Consider the following 21058-nt stretch of genomic DNA (forward strand, 5'->3'; position numbering starts at 1 on the left):
TGGCTTAGCTGTTATGAGTTGTTAATAATTGCAACAATCTCTTTTCCATTTGCAAAATTTGCCTTTTCAACTATCTTGATTGAGCAAGATTTACTAGCTTGCTATAGCGATTATTGAGCAAGACCTTGCTTAAACTCGCTTGTACCCATCTATATATTGCATGTATCTTACTCCTCCACTTAAGTCTCGCTAAAGGAGGCTTATTTAGGCCCTGTTTAGATGCCCACTACCTCCTCACTCATCACTCAATTCTCATCATTCATCACTTATCACTTAAAATACCCAAACTTCCTAAAGGTGGCACGTTTGGTACACTGTTTCCAACTTCTTATAACTCAAAAAATTGTACTTTCTATGGGACCCATACCTAAGCACCGTGTTAGTGAGTTCTGTTAGCCTACCCGCCTCACCCTCATTTCATTTCATTTTCTTCACTGCTCATTTCCTTTTCAGCCCTTCAGCCCTGTTAGTCTCCCAAAACCAGAGACGAACCCAACTTTAATAGAAGAAGCTCAGACCTGCAGCACCGATCTCCACCGTCACTAGGGCCGCTTGATCTCCTCCTACGTGTAGCAACGGTGCTGATCTCCTCCATTGTGACCCAAAGGCGCCTATGAAGTGTGAAGAAACGTGACCCATTTCCTTTATTTGTCACAGTTGATCTCCTCCGATGTGTAACAGTGCTACTTCATCCCTTTTTGTACTCTTTCAGCTTGTGATGTTCAAGTTTGAACTGGAAAATGGATCTAATTTATGTTTTTGGCATTTGGGTTTTGAGAAAACTGTTAGCTTTTAGCTTGAAATGGTGTTTGCCTTCATTTTTTCCTGTTGTTTGGTTGTTGAGAAAATAATAAAAGAGAAGTTTTTTTAGTTTGTTTTTTGTTTATATGATATTATTATGCTTACCCATATGCTAGTTTAGCTTGAATCTGATGATTTTTTCCCATTTGGATAATATTATATCGTTTTTTGAAAATATTTGATTTCTCATCAGCTTAAGTAAACCAATTGAAGTAGATGGTTTAAGTAGCTTAGAGGCTTTGAATATATTAAAGATTTTATGGGTTGTTTATATTTTGTTGGAATTTTTGATTGCTGAAGTAATATTAAAAGAAAATAGGTCAATCCTGTTTGAACAATAGTATTATAGATGATTGTCTTCTTTTTACCAAGAAGACAATGGTTTAAGGTTTATATGTTTCGATGTACTGTGATAGTGTGTATTGGAGTATAGGGTGGTTCTGTTTGTAATGGTATGGAGGTGAGGGTAGGGCAGAGGCTTCTTTGTGTTTGGAGTTATGGTGGTATGAAGTTGGAGTGATTGTTTTGAGCTTGATGAAGAGAGCCATTGCTTTTGCCATCAAAAGTTGTGCTTGGTGTAACTTCCCTCTGACCGTGGGTCCTAGTAATGTGTGTTTATTTACCAAAATGCCATAAAAACTCAGTTTTCATTACTTGAAAACATCCAAAATATGTTTTCAGTTTTGCTAACCCATCACTCAAAAATCAAATGATTGAGTGATGAAAACAAAAACTGAAAACAAATCCAAACACACCCTTCTGCCATGGGACCTACCAATTTTGAATGATGGATGATGAAAACAGAGTGATTGATGATGAAAACATGAAATCCAAACAGCCCTTTAGGCGTCGTTTTGCCCGCTTGGTATGCCATTTTGATCATTTTGTTTTCTGACTGAAACTCTTTCATTGTGACTTATATTATATTTGACAAGCATAGCCCGAGTCCAAGCTTTCATTCGTCTTCCTTCGTAGTCCCTTCAAATGACTGCTAAATAGGGATTGCTACAACAGTTATTAGCCATTTTGATCATTTTGTTTTCTGACTGAAACTCTTACATCGTGACTTATATTATATTTGACAAGCATAGCCCGAGTCCAAGCTTTCATTCGTCTTCCTTCGTAGTCCCTTCAAATGACTGCTAAATAGGGATTGCTACAACAGTTATTAGCCGCGTCAATTTAAAGTTTTGGCCCTACTGGTGGCCTCAACCCTTAGGCATTAGCACCATCATACACTCTCGAGCTTTGTCGAGGTCGAGCTTTGTCGAGGTTAGTGAGTGAGTAACTTGCAAAGCTTCTATTCAATCATTTATCTGTAGGGAATGTGGATTAGCTTGGCATCCTTTACAGTAAACTTTAATTTCAAAAATCCTAACACCTATAATCTTTGCATTGCAAGGTTGTAACTGTTGCTTTTCAAGAAACAGTTCAGCACTCTGGTCATGATGTTTTTTGCCTTTTCAACAGATTCATAGGCACATGATTCAATTTTTTATTTTTCAGCCACTCATGATTTTTTTCCACGATTAGTCCCATTTACTTTTCTACCATTGATATATCACTCTATTAGTTTCGATAAATATGATTGGTGTTAGAATACAAGCCCAACAGGCTCTAAACTCATATTCAATCATAATCTATAAAATTTACAAGAAGTAAAAGACTAAATCTGCAATCTTTAGGAGAATACAGAAGTCATAAAAACAAACGTGATAGTAATGTTTCATTTTAAATATTGTGCACTAAGATTAACAAATTTCTTCCTGTGAAAGTGATTTGATATGATTGCTATCCTATTTACACGATGACTTTCAAGAAAATTCTCTAACCAATATTGAAAATTGCAATCCTAGCCAAACCACCACTGCACAAATGAAAAGCTAGACAAAAAAAGAGAGAAAGAAAATGAAGAAAGTTCTTCTTGCTAGACAGCTACAGCCATTTACAATTCATAACTCAACAACAAATTAGAATCAAACTCCCCTAAAAAGATAGGAGTAACATGAATCCAGTTATTTAGAAAATATATAGAAACTACAAGTTAGAACTACTTGCTTCCTACCATGTTACACTTGATCAAACTCCCAATGGTATTCCACACCATTTTCACATCCTGCAATCTATCACCATCAGCTAACTTCTTATACAAATAACTCTCAAATGTCATGCGCTGCACATACTCATCATCGCACAGCTCCACCAAAGCCTCTCTAGCCGCATTGCTACCATAAAACACTCTCTGCAAAAGGTCCAAAAACCTGAACGTAGTAACATACTTACTATCCCACACTCTCAAATACTCTCTCTTCAAGTCATCCTCATTGACCATCCTATCCCCTCCTTCCGAAGCCTTCACAATCGCTTCGCCACACATTCTTCCCGACTTAGCCGCAAAATAGATACCTTCGCCCGAACATTTGGTCACGTATCCAGCGGCGTCCCCAACAAGCGCGACACGCCCACGTATCCGTATCGGACGCGGGTGCTCGGGTATTGGGTGAGCTTCAACTTTGATCACTTTCCCGCCGCTGATCTTGTGCTTGACTCTCTCTCTGATACCCTTTTGGTACAGCTTTATGTTTTGCTTGGCGCACACGGTGCCCGTGCCGACTGCCACGTGGTCACACTTCGGAAAAACCCACGCGTAAAAATCGGGCGACACGTCGTTGCCGACATACATCTCGGCGAGGTCGTTGTAGTACTCCATTTTGTGGTCGGGCAGCTTGATTCGCTCTTGGAAAGCGATGGCGCACGCGTACGTGCCGGCGTGGATTGAGCGAGCGACGCGGCTGTTGGCTCCGTCGGCGCCGACGACGACGTCGACGGGGAGAGAGTGTCGAGAGTTGTCGGAGGTGTAGTGGACAACGTAAGGGGAAGTGGAGGACTCGGGGAGTTCGAGGTTGGTGACGAGGCCGGAGACGAGCTTGGCGCCGAACGACTCGGCCCGCGATCGGAGGAAGGAATCGAGTGCTTCGCGGCGGAGCATGGCGATGAACTCGTTGGGTCTGAGGGTCTTGCCGAAGTCGACGGAGAGGTTCGACGGCGAGAAGATGCGCATGCGGGTGACGTGGCGGTCGATGAGGTGAGATGGGATGTCGAATTCTTCGAGCATGCATAGCGGGATGGCGCCGCCGCAGGGTTTCGCGGTTGTCGGCGAGTTACGTTCGAAGAGGAACGTTTCTATGCCTCCGGAAGCTAAAGCCTCGGCGGCGGAGGACCCAGCTGGTCCTCCGCCTATCACGGCGGCGCGGAGCTTCCGTCCGGGGAGAGGTGGGTTGGTGGAGTTTGATGAGGCCTTGATGGTGAGTGGTTGCAAGTGAGAGTGGGGTCTAGTGATGGTGGTTTTGGTTGGGAAGAACACAGTGAGTGTAGAAGAAGCTGCAGCCATTTTTGGTGTTTGCTGGGTTTGGAAATGAATCAGTGTAGAAAAGAACTGAAGATTCGAAAGCAAATATACACCGTTTGATTCTCCTTAACTTGTGCGTTGGCTTCAGTGCATTGGCTTCTGTAAAGGTGCTGATGATGCATGTATTTGAATATTTTACTTTTGTTTTCAAATCTACATAAACACTGTATTGCATGCTAGCTACTTTTTTTAGTTTTTAATTTTTTAAAATTATTATTTTAATCAAAAGGGCCTTGAATATCGAGAACAAAGACAAACGGTGTCATCAACTACTAGTTGTAAATTTTGTATCATGGACTTGTACTTTTTTTTTTTTTTTTTTTTTTTATGGAAAATACTTAACTTTCAATTAGAACCACTAAAAGCCAATACATCCTGGGCACACGCATGTGCCACTTGACTGGGACAGTCCTCCAACCAAACTACCATTTTCTCAACATTAAGGGCATGCTGAGCTAACAAGTGGGCAGGGGCTTTCCCCTGCCTTTTAGTATGTAAAAAATCAAAAGTTCTAAAGCGCTGCTGCGCTGGACATTCCGCAGCACTCCGAGAATGATGTTCCTAACCGAAGCCTCAACCTCATCAATACCTTGGACCGCATTGATAACCAGCAGCGAGTCACCTTCGAACACCATGTCCCTGAGCCCCACTTCCTCGGCGAAAGACACACCAATCTCCAAGGCCTTCGTCTCCGTCGCCAGAGCACCGAGGGGACATTCCAGCTTCCTAGCCAAAGCAGCGATCACATTTCCGTCCTCATCACGCACCAAAACTCCCACACCAGCTTGCTTCGTTTTTGAGAACAGAGCCCCGTCAACGTTAACCTTAAAAACTCCCGGCGGAGGAGGCTTCCATACAACGCTGGACGGGATTTCACTTCTCGGACTGCCTTTCTTCTCCGTAGCAGTTATAAAATCATCCAACACTTTCAGAGAGGTCCTCACAATGTCCGAACCAGTTCTTCTCACCCCACCATGCCGAACCTCATTTCTGCTCTTCCATATACCCCAACATATCGAAATCCACCTCTCCAACAACCCCGGCTGGGCTTCCCAGCAAGTTCGGAGCCTGCAAAAAGTGTCCATGAAGCCCCATGACTCATGGATAGAACAGGGCAGAGACAGTTTGCTTTCCTCCCACACCTCTGTTCCACGACTGCAAAAACAGAGCACATGCATTGGCGTTTCTACCTGCCTTCCACATGCCTCACAAGTGTTAGATTCTGTAATCTTTCTACGGAAGAGGGAATCCTTTGTGGGCAAGATGCCATTACAAGCTTTCCACACAAAGTGCTTGATTTTGTTTGGCATATTCAATCTCCACACGCCCCTCCAAACACTATGCAACTTCGACGGATCCGAGCACCCTATGTTACCACCTTTAGCCACGATGTCACAAGCCAACCTATATACGCTCCTCACCGTAAAAATACCTTTCTTGTCTTCAGCCCAGACCATTCTGTCCTTTGCAGCTGACTCACTAATGGGAAAACTAAGGATTGCCTCCGCATCCTGAGGAAGGAAAAGGACCTTTACCAGTTCTGTGTCCCATTCCCGCCCTCCTTCCCTCAGTAGATCCCTCACCATTTTACTTTGGTTTCCAGGCCCCTCAGGAGTGACAGCCCTATATGTGCTTCGGGTATTAAGCCACTGGTCCTGCCAAACTCTTATACTTCGCCCGTCACCAACTTGCCACCTCAGACCCTGTTTGACCAGAACTTGGGCAGCCATTATGCTGCTCCAAGCAAAGGATGCTCTCTTTCCAACCCCTGCACTCACAAAATCACCATTAGGAAAGTATTTAGCCTTGTACCCGTGCAAACAGGGAAGAAGAATTAGTTTGGAGACGCCACCCCTGTTTAGCTAATAATGCAAGGTTGAAAGATTTCAAGTCTCTAAACCCCAAACCCCCACTCTCTTTCGGAAGACGCATGCGGTCCCAACTCATCCATGCCACCTTCTTCTCATTCTTGACCTGACCCCACCAAAATTGTCTCACCATACCAGTTAGCTCCTCACAGAGTCCGTTGGGGAGCTTGAAGCAACTCATAGTATACGAAGTGACAGCCTGGGCGACAGCTTTGATCAGAATTTCCTTCCCCGCATTAGACAACAGTTTTTCCTTCCAACCCGCAAGTTTGGTAGCAAGTTTATGTTTCAATTGAGCAAAAGAATTATTTTTTGACTTACCAATCAAAGAAGGAAGGCCCAGGTAGGATTCATGGGGTTTGATAACCTGGGCCCCAAACCTGGCCATAATTGCATGTTGTAAGTGGGTGGGGGTATTACGGCTAAAGAATAGAGCCGTCTTATTTCTATTCAATTGTTGTCCCGAAGAGGCCTCATATACTTGCAAAATTCTCTGGACTTCAGCCCCTTCCTTCTCCGTTGCCTTACAAAAGATCAAGCTATCATCCGCAAAAAATAAGTGTGAAATTCGGGGACCCCTGACTGAGGCAGCCACACCTTTCAGTTCATTTCTCAGTGATGCCTTGTGCAACAGAGCCGATAAACCCTCTGCACAGAGTAAGAAGAGGTAAGGAGATAGAGGGTCACCCTGTCTAAGACCACGGGATGGAATGATCCTTCCATAATGTTGGCCATTTAGTCGAACAGCGAGACTAAGAGTGTGTCATCGGGAAAAATGATAGCACTGGACTAAGAGTTTTTTTTTTAGGTGAGCATTGGACTATGAGTTAAGTGTGTTTTTCTTTGGATGATACTGGTTATTTTGTTAAAATTGAAATAGTATAGTGAAATTTATGAATAGTATTAAAAAGTGTAATGAGGTATATAAATAGTAACAAAAATAAGTTAAATAGTAAAATAATTTTAATTTTTCACTCTTATCCAAATGCATGCTTATGGTGTGTTTGAATATCGTTTATTTTGCTAAAACTAAAAAATTATTACTGAAAGTACCGTAGATAAAAGTAAAAACTAGTTAAAATAGTACAATAGCGCTTATAAATAGTACCAAAAAATATAATGAGACTTATGAATAATAGCAAAAATAAACTAAATAGTGAAATAATTTTAATTTTTAATCTTACCAAAAATGCACACTTAGTATTCGTTTGGATAAGGATGAAAACAAACGCGTTTGCGTTTTGGCTTTTTTTTTTTTCAGCTTCAATTTCACGTGATTATGTATTGTTCAGTAGCTCCCACGCACTGTTCATAGGACCCACAAATACTTTATTTAGAAAAAAAAAAACTTTAAAAATGGGTCTCACGATACTATTCACATATTTAAAAATTATTTTGTTACAGTGTTTTTAGTTTTCAGCAAAATAAGTGGTATCCAAATGGACCTTTAGTATGCGTTTGGATAAGAATGAAAAATTAAAATTATTTCACTATTCAGCTTATTTTTGCTACTATTCATGGACCTCACTACACTTTTTAGCACTATTCATAGACTCCACTTTACAATTTCAACTAACTTTTACATTTTTCTACAATAATTTTAGTAATAATTTTTTAGTTTCAACAAAATAAGTAGTATTCAATCCCTTGCTGGTTTTAAATGTTTATACTTTTTAACTCTAGTGAATTGTTTGGTGAGGTTGGCCCCAACAGCAAATTAATACCACAAACAACTGTGGGTTTTAACTTTTAACTCAGATGACTGAAGTACTATCTGAGTCAAACCTCATTCGCAGTCACTTTATGTTCTAATTATATATTTGACAAAAAAAAAAAAAAATTAAGACTCTTTGATCAGTTTGCTTCTGAAATCTTCATGGTTATTGAATTCCAACCAAAACATTTGTTTGTTTCTGTTAAGGCACATTTTCAGTACTAATGGATGTACTCATGCAAGGAATAATACAGAAGCCGGATTGGGAGAATTATTCATTAACCTCTACAGATAACACACAGTTGGAAGACTTTGAACAGTTTGTCATTTTGATGTTTGAGGAAGTCACAATTAGATCATAGATGAAATTCAAGGCAAAGGAAAGTTAAAATATGAAGTAATTGCATACCATCATCGTACTCGCACTTATGAAATAGCGTTCAGGAAATCTTGGAAATTTTGCTCTTTTGACTGTAACTTGCTATTTAGTATTTACATAAACTTGCAAACCAAAGAAAGGGAAATCAAAAGAATACCACATGGTAGCTGCATGGTCATCAGGTCAGATGCATCACTCAAGTGTTGATTAATTCCTTAATGGTTATAGGATGGCACATTCCAGAGAAGGGTCGGCCAGACCAGGCAGAATCCGCAAGCAAGGAGTTAACCGCTGGTGTAGGGCTGTATAAGTCCCACCAGACAAAACTTGAAGCTTGGTCACAGGCCATTTCTTGGGAGAGGCAGCCAATCATTGCGCCATACGTGCCAGCCCCACAGCACGCGTTCCTCACTTCCTTAAATCCTATATTTGTGACAGAAATGCACATCATATCAAGTAACTAATGATATTGTACTTGTTGATTTCACATGATGATGTTCTGCATAAGATATAGTCATAACTAGACAACATAATTTTTTGAACCGTTGGAAACAGCCTGCAAATGATTTATACAATTCTAATATGGTGCGGGACATGTGGGGTGGTTATTAACTGAGTGGCTAACTTAGCATTAAAAATCTTAATTGAAAACTTAAAATTTGATTCCTTCTGAAATTTCAGATGTGATGCAAAATTGTACTGTCAGTTTATCTCTTCTAACATGGGATCCATCAAGCGCTTAATCCCATCCTTCAAACCAAAGAAAGGTTCCACGGCAAAGATTTATATTCAGAATTCGGAAATTTGCAATATAGGAGAACAATGAAACAAAGGACCTAAAGGCCAATAACAAACTAACCTGTTCTAGAGTTTCTGAACCAGTGTCTAACAGATTAAATGCAACTTTTGTCAACTTAGAAGTCAAAATTTCAGAGGGATTACCTTGTTGGATATAATCTTAATTAATCTTGATGACAAAATAATAATGCTGGAACATTCTGTCCTTACAAAGACATCTTTTAGTGTTTGGGATCATTTTTCACTTTTAGTTTTTCAACTTATTTTTTTATGTATAGCTTTTTAAAACCTCACTTTTTCTAGGTACAACTATATTTTAACCAACTAATCAATAAAAAGCTGTATCTAAATGTATACCTAGTGGTGGTTTAAATAGAAATTATTGAAGGCATTGAATTCACAATTGAACAAATTGATTTATAAAATGTTATGAAACTTAAAGGACTCATTAGAGATGCTATTTGAAGCATGGGGGTCTGATGATTTCCATGGCTATATCAGATATTATTTAGTTAGAAAGTAAAGCAATATTATCTCTTTTTACTTTAGTATAAGACCATAAAGTCCTACTTTTTAAGGTGTCGTAATCAGATCATATGTCAAGACATTAGAGGAATAGTGTAAGGTAGAAAATAGTAAATACTTTTAGGTTCATACCATAGTTTTCTGGTTTGGTAATGATCTCCATAATTCCTTGATACACATCACAGAAGACTATCTGTGCATCGGGCAACTTGGAATTAAGCTTCACAATGTGCTCATTCAGCATAGTATTGTACTCCAAAACTATATCATTGATTTCCTTCACGCATCCTCGGCCATCTTTTTCAACAGTAGAGGTAGTATACCGCTTCCACACTGTGCGTGGTGTACATCCCAAAGGCAATATTCCTGTGCATATTATCTTCCTGAAATTTGCATTGTAGAGAATCCTTATAACATGTATCATCTGGTTGACCAAAATGTGAGCAAACTCTTGGCTATTATAATTGAGCATTACACCAGAGGAATTTCCGAGGAAGAGTTCAATATAGTCATCTTTGCTAAAGGAGAGGTACACCAGAGAGGATTTGATAAAATGGTCAGCACTGTTCTGGCCAAGTTGCAGCTGCAACAGCTGTATGATCTCAAAAACTTGGCGTAGTTGTTGGTTGAGAGACTGGTGGCTCTGGCTCCGGGGCTTCAAGATTGTTGCTTCTGCAGACCCAAAGTTTAGACCATGTTGGAGCTCTGCAATCGATCCATTTTGGCTGTAGAAAGGTAAGATGTTTGGCAACCTCATCTTCTCAGCTACAGCAACCATATGTAAATTATTACCTTTAAGAGCTAAATTTGCAATTCCAAATGCCAAAAGTTTGTTGATCAGAAATACAACATTTCTAAATACTTGTCCTGGCACTCCCACGTGTCTTCATTGGCAAATTAGGAACCTTTACTTGCTAGCCTATCCGCTCACGCACACACTCACAGGCACAGTATTTATCGAATACTTTAAATAAAAAAAAAGCTATACAACTCAGCAAATTGTTACTCTATCCTAATATTTATTAAAAATCCAAATTTTTATTGTTCAAGAAAATGTAGTAGTGCGGTTGCTTCCATACTTGATACAGACTCTCTGAAATGTAACAGTTCTCGTTCCCTACCAATTGGACAGATTTTTCACATGATTCTTGACAATGAATTGAAAGAAGATATGATAGTACAAAATCTTGAGGATTGAAAAAAGAAAAGAAAATGTAATCTTGAAGAAGGCATTGCAAATTATCTCTGTGCTTGAAAAAGACTAATTTCCAATAAAAAAAATTCAAATGTACTCAAATCCTCAAGAATACCAAACATATATAATTCCAAGATAGCTAGCAATAAAGTAAGCGAGGCTTAAGAAGTGCGTGGTATATGGTAAAATCAAGATGAGAGAGTAGTACCAAGAAGATAAGGAAGAAGGCTTGAGTCTGAGCCATCGCACGGGTACAAAGAGAAATTATGGTGAGTGATAGGATACAACAGAGTGTTGTCTCCACAGTCAACAGAAGAGTCCCCTAACACGTACAGTGCCATCACATTGTGTGTGTCTGGGGATTTCCCATTTGCTACATTGATGATGAGCCCCATCAAGACAACAACCAGAAGAACAAGGACCAACCCTTTTGGTGGGGAACTGTGTTCTGTATCATTTTTGCATTCAAACTCTGCTGCTTTTCTTTCAACCTTCTCATCTCTTGTTCTATTTTTTTTTTTTGGAATCCTCAAGAATACCAAACATATATAATTCCAAGATAGCTAGCAATAAAGTAAGCGAGGCTTAAGAAGTGCGTGGTATATGGTAAAATCAAGATGAGAGAGTAGTACCAAGAAGATAAGGAAGAAGGCTTGAGTCTGAGCCATCGCACGGGTACAAAGAGAAATTATGGTGAGTGATAGGATACAACAGAGTGTTGTCTCCACAGTCAACAGAAGAGTCCCCTAACACGTACAGTGCCATCACATTGTGTGTGTCTGGGGATTTCCCATTTGCTACATTGATGATGAGCCCCATCAAGACAACAACCAGAAGAACAAGGACCAACCCTTTTGGTGGAACTGTGTTCTGTACCATTTTTGCATTCAAACTCTGCTGCTTTTCTTTCAACCTTCTTATCTCTTGTTCTATTTTTTTTTTTTTTGGGGGGGTGGGGGTGTCGAACTTTCTTTCTTTTCTTTTCTCTTTGCTTTCTTTCTTTTGAGTCCAACACTGCCTTCCCTTTGTATGGACCAGAAAGATAACTGCGTATAAATGAGTGACAACCCGAAAAGCCTATTCATTTTCTGGTTTACTTGCCGCCCAAACCATACCGGCAGTTATGACGCAAATTTTTTATTCTTTTTAGGTGAAAATGTACTTTTCGTCCCTACATTTTGAGTCAATTCTTATTTTAGTCATAAAATTGATTTCTTTGCAAATTTCATCTCTAAAAACAGAAAATCGTTTTTAAAATGGTCTCTGCCGTCAACCCACTCATGGAAACCTACTACGTGGCAAAAGGAATGTCGTTTTTGCTGACGTGACGTTGACGTGGCCATTAAAATATTATTAAAAAAGATTATTTGACATTTTTTAAATGCTACATCAGCATTTTAATTTTTTTTTTAAAGCCATGTCAGAAAATTTAAACAAAAAATAAATTAAATTTTTTTAAAAACAGCCTAAAATCTAATTTAATCATTTTTTTTTTTAACTTTTCATTAATTTTTCGTAAGAACATAATAGTTTGTTCTTCGTGTTCTTCCCAAATCCAAGAAACAAACCCAGCAAACAAATCCAATCTCCAGCAACCAAATCCAATCTCCATCACTGCCAGGAAAACAAAAAATAAATCCAACAAACCCATAAACTCATAAATTTCACATTCAAATTATCAAATTCCTATTCCAAATTCATCTTGATCATGAATCCTGAATATTCAATCCCAACAACGACCCAGAATATTCAATCCCAGGAACAAAAGAATAGAAACCCACCATCTCCCTCGTCAACCCAATCATATGGGTTTGAGAGCCATTGCCTGGGGTGGCGGCGTTGGTGAACGGCAGGGGTGGAGGTAAGGGTTTTGGGCATGGCTAAGATCAGGCCAGATCACAATCCAAACTAATTCGAATCAGTGGACCTAACCACCAATCCGTGTTCACAACACCCATCGATCCGAGTTCACCAAAACCACCGAGCGGCGGCACTCTTCTTCACCGAAAGGCGGCGCTCTTCTTCACCAGACCCACTTCTCCAAGCCCTCACTGCTCACATTCTTCAATCAAACCCACCAAATCATCACCAACATCAACATCATCCCCATCACTATCCTTACCCGCATCAATCTATGAAACTCAACCCCCACAAACTCCATCCTCAAAACCAACACCAACATCATCAAAAATTCCAAGAAATCCCATGATCAAACTAGATACGGTTTGATCGTGAGATGGGTTTTGTGGGTCTTCAATTTAAAGGGTTATGGTTTCTCTTGATCTTGATTTTGATTTTTGAGTGGTCATGCTGTTTGGCTCTTGAGAGATGAGAGAGTGAGAGATGAGAACAAGATGGAGCTTGAGCTTCAATCTTTACGGCGTGAAAAAGTAAATTTTTTTTGTTTGTTTTTCATTTTTTTAAATAAAATTAAAATGGAGAAATTTGGTTTTTATTTTTAATAATATTAAAATTAAAATTGAGAAAACTGACGTAGCACTGACGTGGCATTTAAAAAATGCCAAATAATTTTTTTAATAATATTTTAATGGTCACGTCAGTGCCACGTCAGCAAGAAGGGCATTCCATCTACCACGTAGTAGGTTTCCGTGAGTGGGTTGACGGCAATGACCATTTTAAAAACGATTTTCCTTTTTTAAGGATGAAATTTGCAAAGAAATCAATTTTGGGACCAAAATGAGAATTGACCCAAAATATAAGGACGAAAAGTGTATTTTCGCCTTCTTTTTAATACAACATATAATAATACTCTACCCACTTTTCGGCAATATCTCATATTTTCGATTTGTGAGAAACTTGCTTATTATAACATGCACAAAATATTACGGTTAAAATTAAATAATTAAATTTACCTTTAATCAACTATTAAAATTTGTAGTTTTTATTTAATAACCTTGTAGCTCAATTTTTGCACTTTTAATTATTTTCAACAGAAACAGGGTTCAAATCTCTTCCCTAACAATTGGAATATTAAAAGAAAAAAAAAAATTTGTTACCCCACCGGGCCCACCCGCATTATGTACTGGGGGCTTTTTTTTTTTATTATTATTACTTTTTTTTTTATAGAGTGCTTGGGCTCTTAAATTGTATTGTTATGAAACTCGTACTAATTTCTTCTGATGTTTTATGTTATTCCTTTATTAACACACACCACCACACCCCCCCCCCCCCCCCCCCCCCCCCCCCCCCCCCCAAAAAAAAAAAAAAGATCAAACTTTTAAATTCACCATTTTTTTAACTAATTAAATTTCTGAAAAACAATAGATAATTTATCACTTTTTCCACTTCAAAATAGGATAGGTTAATTTTCTGATTGTCAAATTANTAGAGAAAATCTGTTTGGCTATGTTTTTCAGTTTTGTTTCCATCACTCCATTCTCTGATTTTTGAGTAATGAGTTATGAAAATTGAAAACATATTTTAGGTGTTTTCAGTTTCCATAACTTAGTTTTCAATGACATTTTTGTAATTAAATCTACACAAAGTCCCACTGTCAGAGTTTAGCTGCAACTTTTGACCCTTTTTTTTCGTTGGGTTCGGTGAGTTTGGTTTCTTCTTCTTCTTTTGTTTTATTTTTGCTTTTCACACTAGGTGATCTTCTTCTTCTTTTCTTTTCCCTTTCACGCTTGGTCTGGTCTTCTTCATTAAGTTTTTTTTTTTTTTTTTTTTCTTCTTTCACTGGATTTGGGTTTTTGGTTTTTTTTTTTTTTTTTTTTTTTTTTTTTTTCACTAGGTTCGGTGAGTTTGGGAATTGGGGGTTGAAGAAAAAAAAAAAAGAGTAAAAGCTACACCAAGTTACAACTATGGGCCCACAAACAGTTGAAAATTTTGAGTGATGGTGCCAAATGGGTGGGGTGTAGGGAGTTGAGGTATTTTAAATGATAAGTGACGAGTGATAAGTGATGAAAATTGAGTGAGGAGTGATGAGTTAAAAAAAAAAAAAAAAAAAAAAACCCTAAACCACAGCCTTCTCCACCACATCACCCCTGGTCTTCTTTGTCCCTTACGCCATTCCATGATTCCAAGGCACGTTTGGATTGCGTTTCTCCCATACACGTCTACGTCTAGCTCTTTTTTTTTTTGGGAGAAGCACATTTCAAGTTTGGTAGTGGGTCTTCACGGGACCCATAAACCTCTTTTTTCAACAAAATTTTTAAAAATAAGTCACTCGGCACTATTCATACATTTAAAAATTATTTTATTATAGTGTTTTCAATTTTCAGCAAAATAAACGATATCTAAACGCACACAAATTTGTGAACAATTGAACTTGTCATTGGGAGCAGGCAAGGTTGTTACTTCATGAGCCTTTCCAATAATTTTGCTCCATGAAAAGTCTGCTTTGAATTTGTTGATCAGACCTAGCTGGAGGCTATGCCCTCTTTTTTTTTTTTTTTGCTCTTACAAAGCTGCCTGAGTCATAAATGACTCGATGACAATAGCTTGAGAATAAATGGCCATTTGGATGGCATAAACTAAGATGCACCAACACTTCATTTAGGGTGCCGTATCCATGTCATATTGGTATCGTACATTCTGTTTCATGTTATAATTTTTCAAAAATTCTTCGTGTCACTATGTTGTACCTGCACTTGTATCCGTACCCGTGTCCATACATCCTAGGCCATAAATCATTTCACATATAAATAGCAGCTCCATCACTAATCTTATATTGCATTAAAGTTTTAATTAAACTCCTTAACTGCAATTTTTTCATCCAACTCCAAGACCGACTTAATTAAACTCCTCAACTGCAATTTTTCATCCAACTCCAAGAACAGTCGGTCTTGGGTGTTATTGGAATTTCCCAAAAACTTCTCTTTCAAACGAATTTCTCTTTAACATATGCATGCCAACAAAGTAAGAATAGTTGATCGTTGATATATGCTGAGACAATGCAACAAAGCGCCGCATAGGTCAGGTGTCATGGCCTTTGTATTAAAGAATTTGATGTTTTTTATTCAGCAAAAAAGAATTTGATGTTTAGCTCAGAGACCTCCTGGTTGGAGTTGGAGGACACAATTTAAAAGGAAAAAAAAAAAAAGAAAAAGAAGCTTACTTTGAATACATCTACAATCATATTCCATGATTTAATTCGAATGCCGTACCAAATATGGTCTCAGAAGATTTCTTAAACACCACTGAGGAGATGGCGAGATGCAACTAATCTGTACCATGTTGAAAGAAGAGTGATCAGTTTATAAACCATTTTACAAGTTCAAAGCAACCCATATATGACTACTTGTTAAGGATACCGATCTTATCATTTACTAAAGAAATTTACTTGGAAATCACAGACCCACCCCAGAAACAAGAATTTGACCTCCTATTATGCTTGATAAACTTGGTAATTGGTTCCAAATACCTTGCCAGTGAGCTTAGGTTGGTTGCTTGTCAGGTGAAATTATGTATTATTGCAAACAAGAAAATAAAAGAAGCTAGTTTATCCCACTAAAGAGTAAAGAGGAATCGAAATTTTGAAACCTTCCTGTCTCGTCATGAACTCATTGACTAGAAATGAATTGACATCAGATCGCAAACATTTATAACAGAATGGGACTCGATCCAGAAGGACCGAATCTAAAAATATGGCAGAGTTCAAAGTTATCATGAGTAAAACAGAGTAACAACTAGGAGATGGGAGAAAGGCTAAACGGAATCACTTTCCAAACATTGAATAAATGGCTTTCCAAATCTACCATTGATAGAATAGAGAAACAGTGCAGAACTATTTCAAAACAATTAGTTTTCTTTGAGAAAAACCAACCTCCAAAAGTGAAGTTTCACTTAATCACAAGATTTCATCTGCCGTCCTCATTCAACATCTAGTCATATAAATATATGGCTTTACAAGATAAAGATGAATACAAAAGGAAACTCATCCAATATATTTTTTGCTAAATAAGTTTAAAAAACTCATTCTACCTGACGTACAAGATTGATTTATCCCTTAAACAAGGAGACTAACCTAACAAATACAACAATGAATTCTCAGCCTCATTCCAACTCTTAGAAATGGGGAGACAACCTTAAAGTGATGAAAATAAATAAAATAGATGCATCTAACATCCCCCACTAAAGAGCTAAGCTTAGTGTCTACTCACTTAATGCATGAATTGCCCATTGTCTGCTTTGATGTCAATTGTTACATGCCATCTCACAAAGGGATAGAATTATGCATAAGTTTGAAACAAACCAACCTCCAAAGTGAACTTTCACTAAATAACAAGCTCTCAACTATCTTCCTTATTCAACATCTAGTCATATTAGTATATGATTTTACAAGATAAAGATGAAATTCAAAAGAAAGCTCATCCTAATCTATTCACCCCTAAACAAGGAAACTAATATAACAAATCCAACAATTTATTTGCACCCTTGTCTGTATATCCAACTCTTAATAACGAGTAAAAACCCATCCTAGTCTATTACAACTATCTAACATTTATTCATCCCTAACAAGTCCAACAATACATTCCCACCCTGATCTATGTAACCAACTCTTAATAGCCAAAAAACAACCTTTTTTTTATTATAAGTAGCCAGAAAACAACCTTATAGTGACATATATATAGATGCACATGATAGTTGCGCATGCACACAAAGACACCACCCACATTCTGTTCAACAAATTTTGCAAAAAATTCCATGACCGTTAAACAAAATGGCTTTGGACAAATTGGAGACTGTGTCACACACATTAACACAAATATGCATACTCTGAGAAGATTTGATGAACTTTCGATCAAAATGAAAACCTTGGGCCACACACACGCATGCACAACATACTTTTAAAAGGTTCAGTGACCATCTCAAAGAATGAAAACCTTAGACCAAATATTGGACGTACACACACACAAATACACTCCAAATTAAACCACCATATTCACATACTTTCACCACATTTGACAAAGAAAACCAACTTTGTGCCAGAGAAGAATGGAAACTATAATTTGAGATGCTTACAGCAAGGAACCAACTGAACATAACAAAGTATGTAACAACTAATATTAAATGAACACCATGTTTATAATTCAAATATAGCACGATAAAACTACAATTAGTCAACTTACCTGCCTTTTTTTTTTTTGGGCATAAGTCAGCTTGCCTGCTTAGAAAATAAATTTTACACCATCCTTACGCTAAAATGCCCACAAAGTGTAAAAGAATGATGGAACCGAAAATCAACTAGTACTTGTTATCTGCTGCTACGCCTTCAGCTTGCTGCTCACCCCGCGCTTATTGTGCCAAGCTCTACCCCTATCACCATTAACTGTGTTCTTCTTAGCTGCAACTGAACATTGATCAGTCCGACCACCTTTACTGTTCATCTCTATTTGGAGCTTACGCCGCCTAATCCTATTCTCTAACCGGATTCGTCTTAAATCACGAGTCCTCTTCTCAATTTCCAATGCTTGTGTGAAATTAAAGATCCTAACAGCACCTTCCTCCCCTGCACACACTATCCGATCAGCACCAATGTCAACTGAGAACAGGTTGCTCCCATATCCATGTAACATCCTCTGTGGAGGCTCCACACCATTTTTGTCCACATGCTTGGTCCTTGATATGCTCTTTCCTTTGCAAGTTCCTAGCAGCTTTCTTACATCTATTAGTGACAGCTTTCCATCACTAGAAGCTGAAACAAGCCATGGAAACTCAAATGCAAGAGAATGCACAGGACCCGAGTGTGGAATCCATGTAGAAACTTGAGAAACAGCAGCTCCAGTGCAATGTCTTGCAATCTTGAACATGTGTATCGCACCATCTTCTCCTCCCGTGAAAAGATAATTTCCAGTATGGCTTCTCGCCACGGAGTAAGTATTACCAACATGAGCACTACAAATAATGGTGATCAAAGTCCCACTAATGGAATCCCAAATATATACATCTGAACCTGATGTGCTAGCAACTGTAGTATCATGAGGGGCAAGTCCCCACACCCAATCGCTATGCCTCAAAACTGTTAAGCACTTCATTGAAAAACGATCCCATACACGAACAGTCATATCCCATGAACCACTATACATCCTTGTAAGATCCAAAGCTAGAGAAGTTATCGGTCCCTCATGTTCCCATACTCGGAACTCTGTACTCTGGCTTTGACAACCCCTAAGGTCAAACAAGTGTTGCAGCCCCTCCACTGCCCTCCAACCATGGATAAATCCATCGGTACCACCAGCAACCAAAAGCTTTGTATCTGCTGCAACTGCTCGGATAGTGCAACCAAGGGGTCGTGAGGATGCAATCGACAACCCTTCTTCCATGTTCCACATTCTAACAACCGAGTCATATCCTGAAGTGAAAATAAGCTTTGCAGAAGCCAAAAGGAAAACAGTACGAACTGCTTCAGCATGACCATACATAACATCCATATTATAACGTCCCATAAACGTGTTACTCCTAAACTCCCTCTCCGCATAAAGTTCCTTCCATGACTTCTCATTGGAAAACCCCGAATCTAAAGGTGTTGGAGCTATTGGAAGTCCCCACCTCTCACAATAGAACTCCTTCCACACATGGTGCTCAGAGGCAAGCCTATGCAGACTTTCTGAGACACACGAAACAATACCAAGCTCTTTTGGATCAAGGCAGTTAAGGATTTCGGATATTAATGCCGCGGGAAGGTCAGTGATTGATGGACGAAAATTGGGCAAAGCATCATCATCATCAGACAAAGGCTGTTTTGACTTGTTAGAGCTTACAATTGCCTTCTTAGAATGAAATTTCGACACGGGTTTTGGTTTCACACTCCTTTCGTTTTCGGGTTTGGAATCAAATGTGAGATTTGACAATGCAGTTTCTTTGGCTTTGAGTTTGTAATTGAATTGATTAGGTTCAATGTGTTCTACACAAGAATTTTCTACACAAGATACCAACTTTTTAGAATCCTCAGTACCCTCTTGGCATACAAATTCCATAAAATAAAACTCTGAACCCTAAGACTTGAATTCACGGGTTGAAAACTCAATCCCCAAATTGCAACAACAAAAACAAACCTTATTTTGACTCAAACCCAGATATATATATATTTTTTTAACCCAAAATTCTTAATCTAATAACAAAAATGAAGGACAACCCAATTGATAAAACTAGCTGCACTACACAAAAATGATAAGAACAATCTGAGATAATCAACAGAAAAGAAATTGAGAATTAGTATGATCAAACTAAGACCCAGGAAATTTTGATTAGAGCTAAAAAGTAAACTGGAAAATGAAATAGAAATAAAGGTGAGAAAGATCTGAGTCTACAAAGATACCTCAGAGATTATAACACTAGCCTTGGAATTTGGAAGGAACAGAGAGAGAGAGAGAGAGAGAGTTTGTTATACTTTGCGTTAGGGAATTTTTATTTTTTGTTTGTTCAATTTTGTGAGAGAAAATTGGTTGGGGAGGAAAAAAAGTCTTTGGGTCAAAGAGGTGATTTTTAAATGTTTCTATCACCGTTTAAAAGCTAATGAATCAACGGTGGAGATAAGGTCATAGATTGGTTGGACTAAAATAAAATATTTTTCATAATAAAAAATATATTATTATATTTACCTACAAAAGAAAATGACAATTAAAAAAAATAAAAATAAAAATAGGTGTACTTGGTTGGATATTGGGCCTTGGACAATGCTGGCAAATTTGGGCCGGCTCGATAAGAAGCAAAGATGTATATCCATAATCTGTGGTTTATAAAAATGCGTAACCCTTTTTTTATTTTCTTTGTATTCTAAAATTGCTTTTTTCTATTTCTCAAATTAAATTTGTGAGTATTAGCAAGCATCACTGTTGTTCCTGTGAGTATGCTTTTGCGTATAGAAATGGTAATAGAGTGGCTAGGTTGGTTGATGACCTCAAAGGCCTTGTTGAGATGTTAATAAGCAAGACATAAACTATAAAGAAATGTTATGTCCATAATATTTTCACAACAAATCATAAGTGACAAGTTGTTAAGAATTGTTATTAGTGGACAAAAAAGTAATTTCAGTGATAGGTTTAAATTAAAACCGATAACAACTTACTACTTATGATTTATTGTGAAAATGTTGTGGACGTAACACTTCTCTAAACTATAAACAGTTCAATCCCATTTAGTTCTCAACAACCAAATTTACTTGCAGTGCAAATTAGAACTTTAATCTGCCTCCCTAATAATTTATGCTGCAAAACCATGATGTTAACCATTGACAGTTGCATCTTTAAACCTACTTGCAAATAAAAGAGTCCTCCCCAGCAATAAGTAAGAAAAAAATTATCAGAACCCAATGCTTCCTCAGCAGTTGAGAGTTTAAACCTGAATATTTTTGGCAGCAATAGATATAGACCAGCAAGCAAGCATTGTGACTAACCACTAAAAA

The 21058-nt window shown here is 38.1% G+C and overlaps 3 protein-coding genes across 3 annotated transcripts; all 3 read right to left on the reverse strand.

Moving 5' to 3' along the window:
* Nucleotides 1-2699: 2699 nt before the first annotated feature.
* On the reverse strand, nucleotides 2700-4390 carry LOC112033070 (geranylgeranyl diphosphate reductase, chloroplastic-like). The gene has a single exon (XM_065763061.1). It carries the CDS (start codon nucleotides 4190-4192, stop codon nucleotides 2852-2854), a length of 1341 nt encoding a protein of 446 aa, XP_065619133.1. The 5' UTR covers nucleotides 4193-4390; the 3' UTR covers nucleotides 2700-2851.
* Nucleotides 4391-8181: 3791 nt separating this feature from the next.
* On the reverse strand, nucleotides 8182-11109 carry LOC112033065 (GDSL esterase/lipase At1g71250). The gene is made up of 3 exons (XM_024065839.2): nucleotides 10898-11109; nucleotides 9627-10259; nucleotides 8182-8594 (listed from the first exon to the last, which is right to left on the reverse strand). Exons 1-3 carry the CDS (start codon nucleotides 11082-11084, stop codon nucleotides 8368-8370), a joined length of 1047 nt encoding a protein of 348 aa, XP_023921607.2. The 5' UTR covers nucleotides 11085-11109; the 3' UTR covers nucleotides 8182-8367.
* A 4122-nt stretch (nucleotides 11110-15231) lies between these two features.
* Nucleotides 15232-20111, reverse strand: LOC112033071 (F-box/WD-40 repeat-containing protein At5g21040). Its single transcript, XM_024065845.2, has 2 exons — nucleotides 17784-20111; nucleotides 15232-15878 (listed from the first exon to the last, which is right to left on the reverse strand). The coding sequence occupies exon 1, from the start codon at nucleotides 19629-19631 to the stop codon at nucleotides 17919-17921; it is 1713 nt and encodes a 570-aa protein (XP_023921613.2). The 5' UTR covers nucleotides 19632-20111; the 3' UTR covers nucleotides 15232-15878; nucleotides 17784-17918.
* Between the last annotated feature and the right edge of the window lie 947 nt (nucleotides 20112-21058).

Source organism: Quercus suber, unplaced genomic scaffold (genome assembly GCF_002906115.3).
Source record: "Quercus suber isolate HL8 unplaced genomic scaffold, Cork oak 2.0 scaffold_490, whole genome shotgun sequence".
Taxonomy (NCBI): domain Eukaryota; kingdom Viridiplantae; phylum Streptophyta; class Magnoliopsida; order Fagales; family Fagaceae; genus Quercus; species Quercus suber.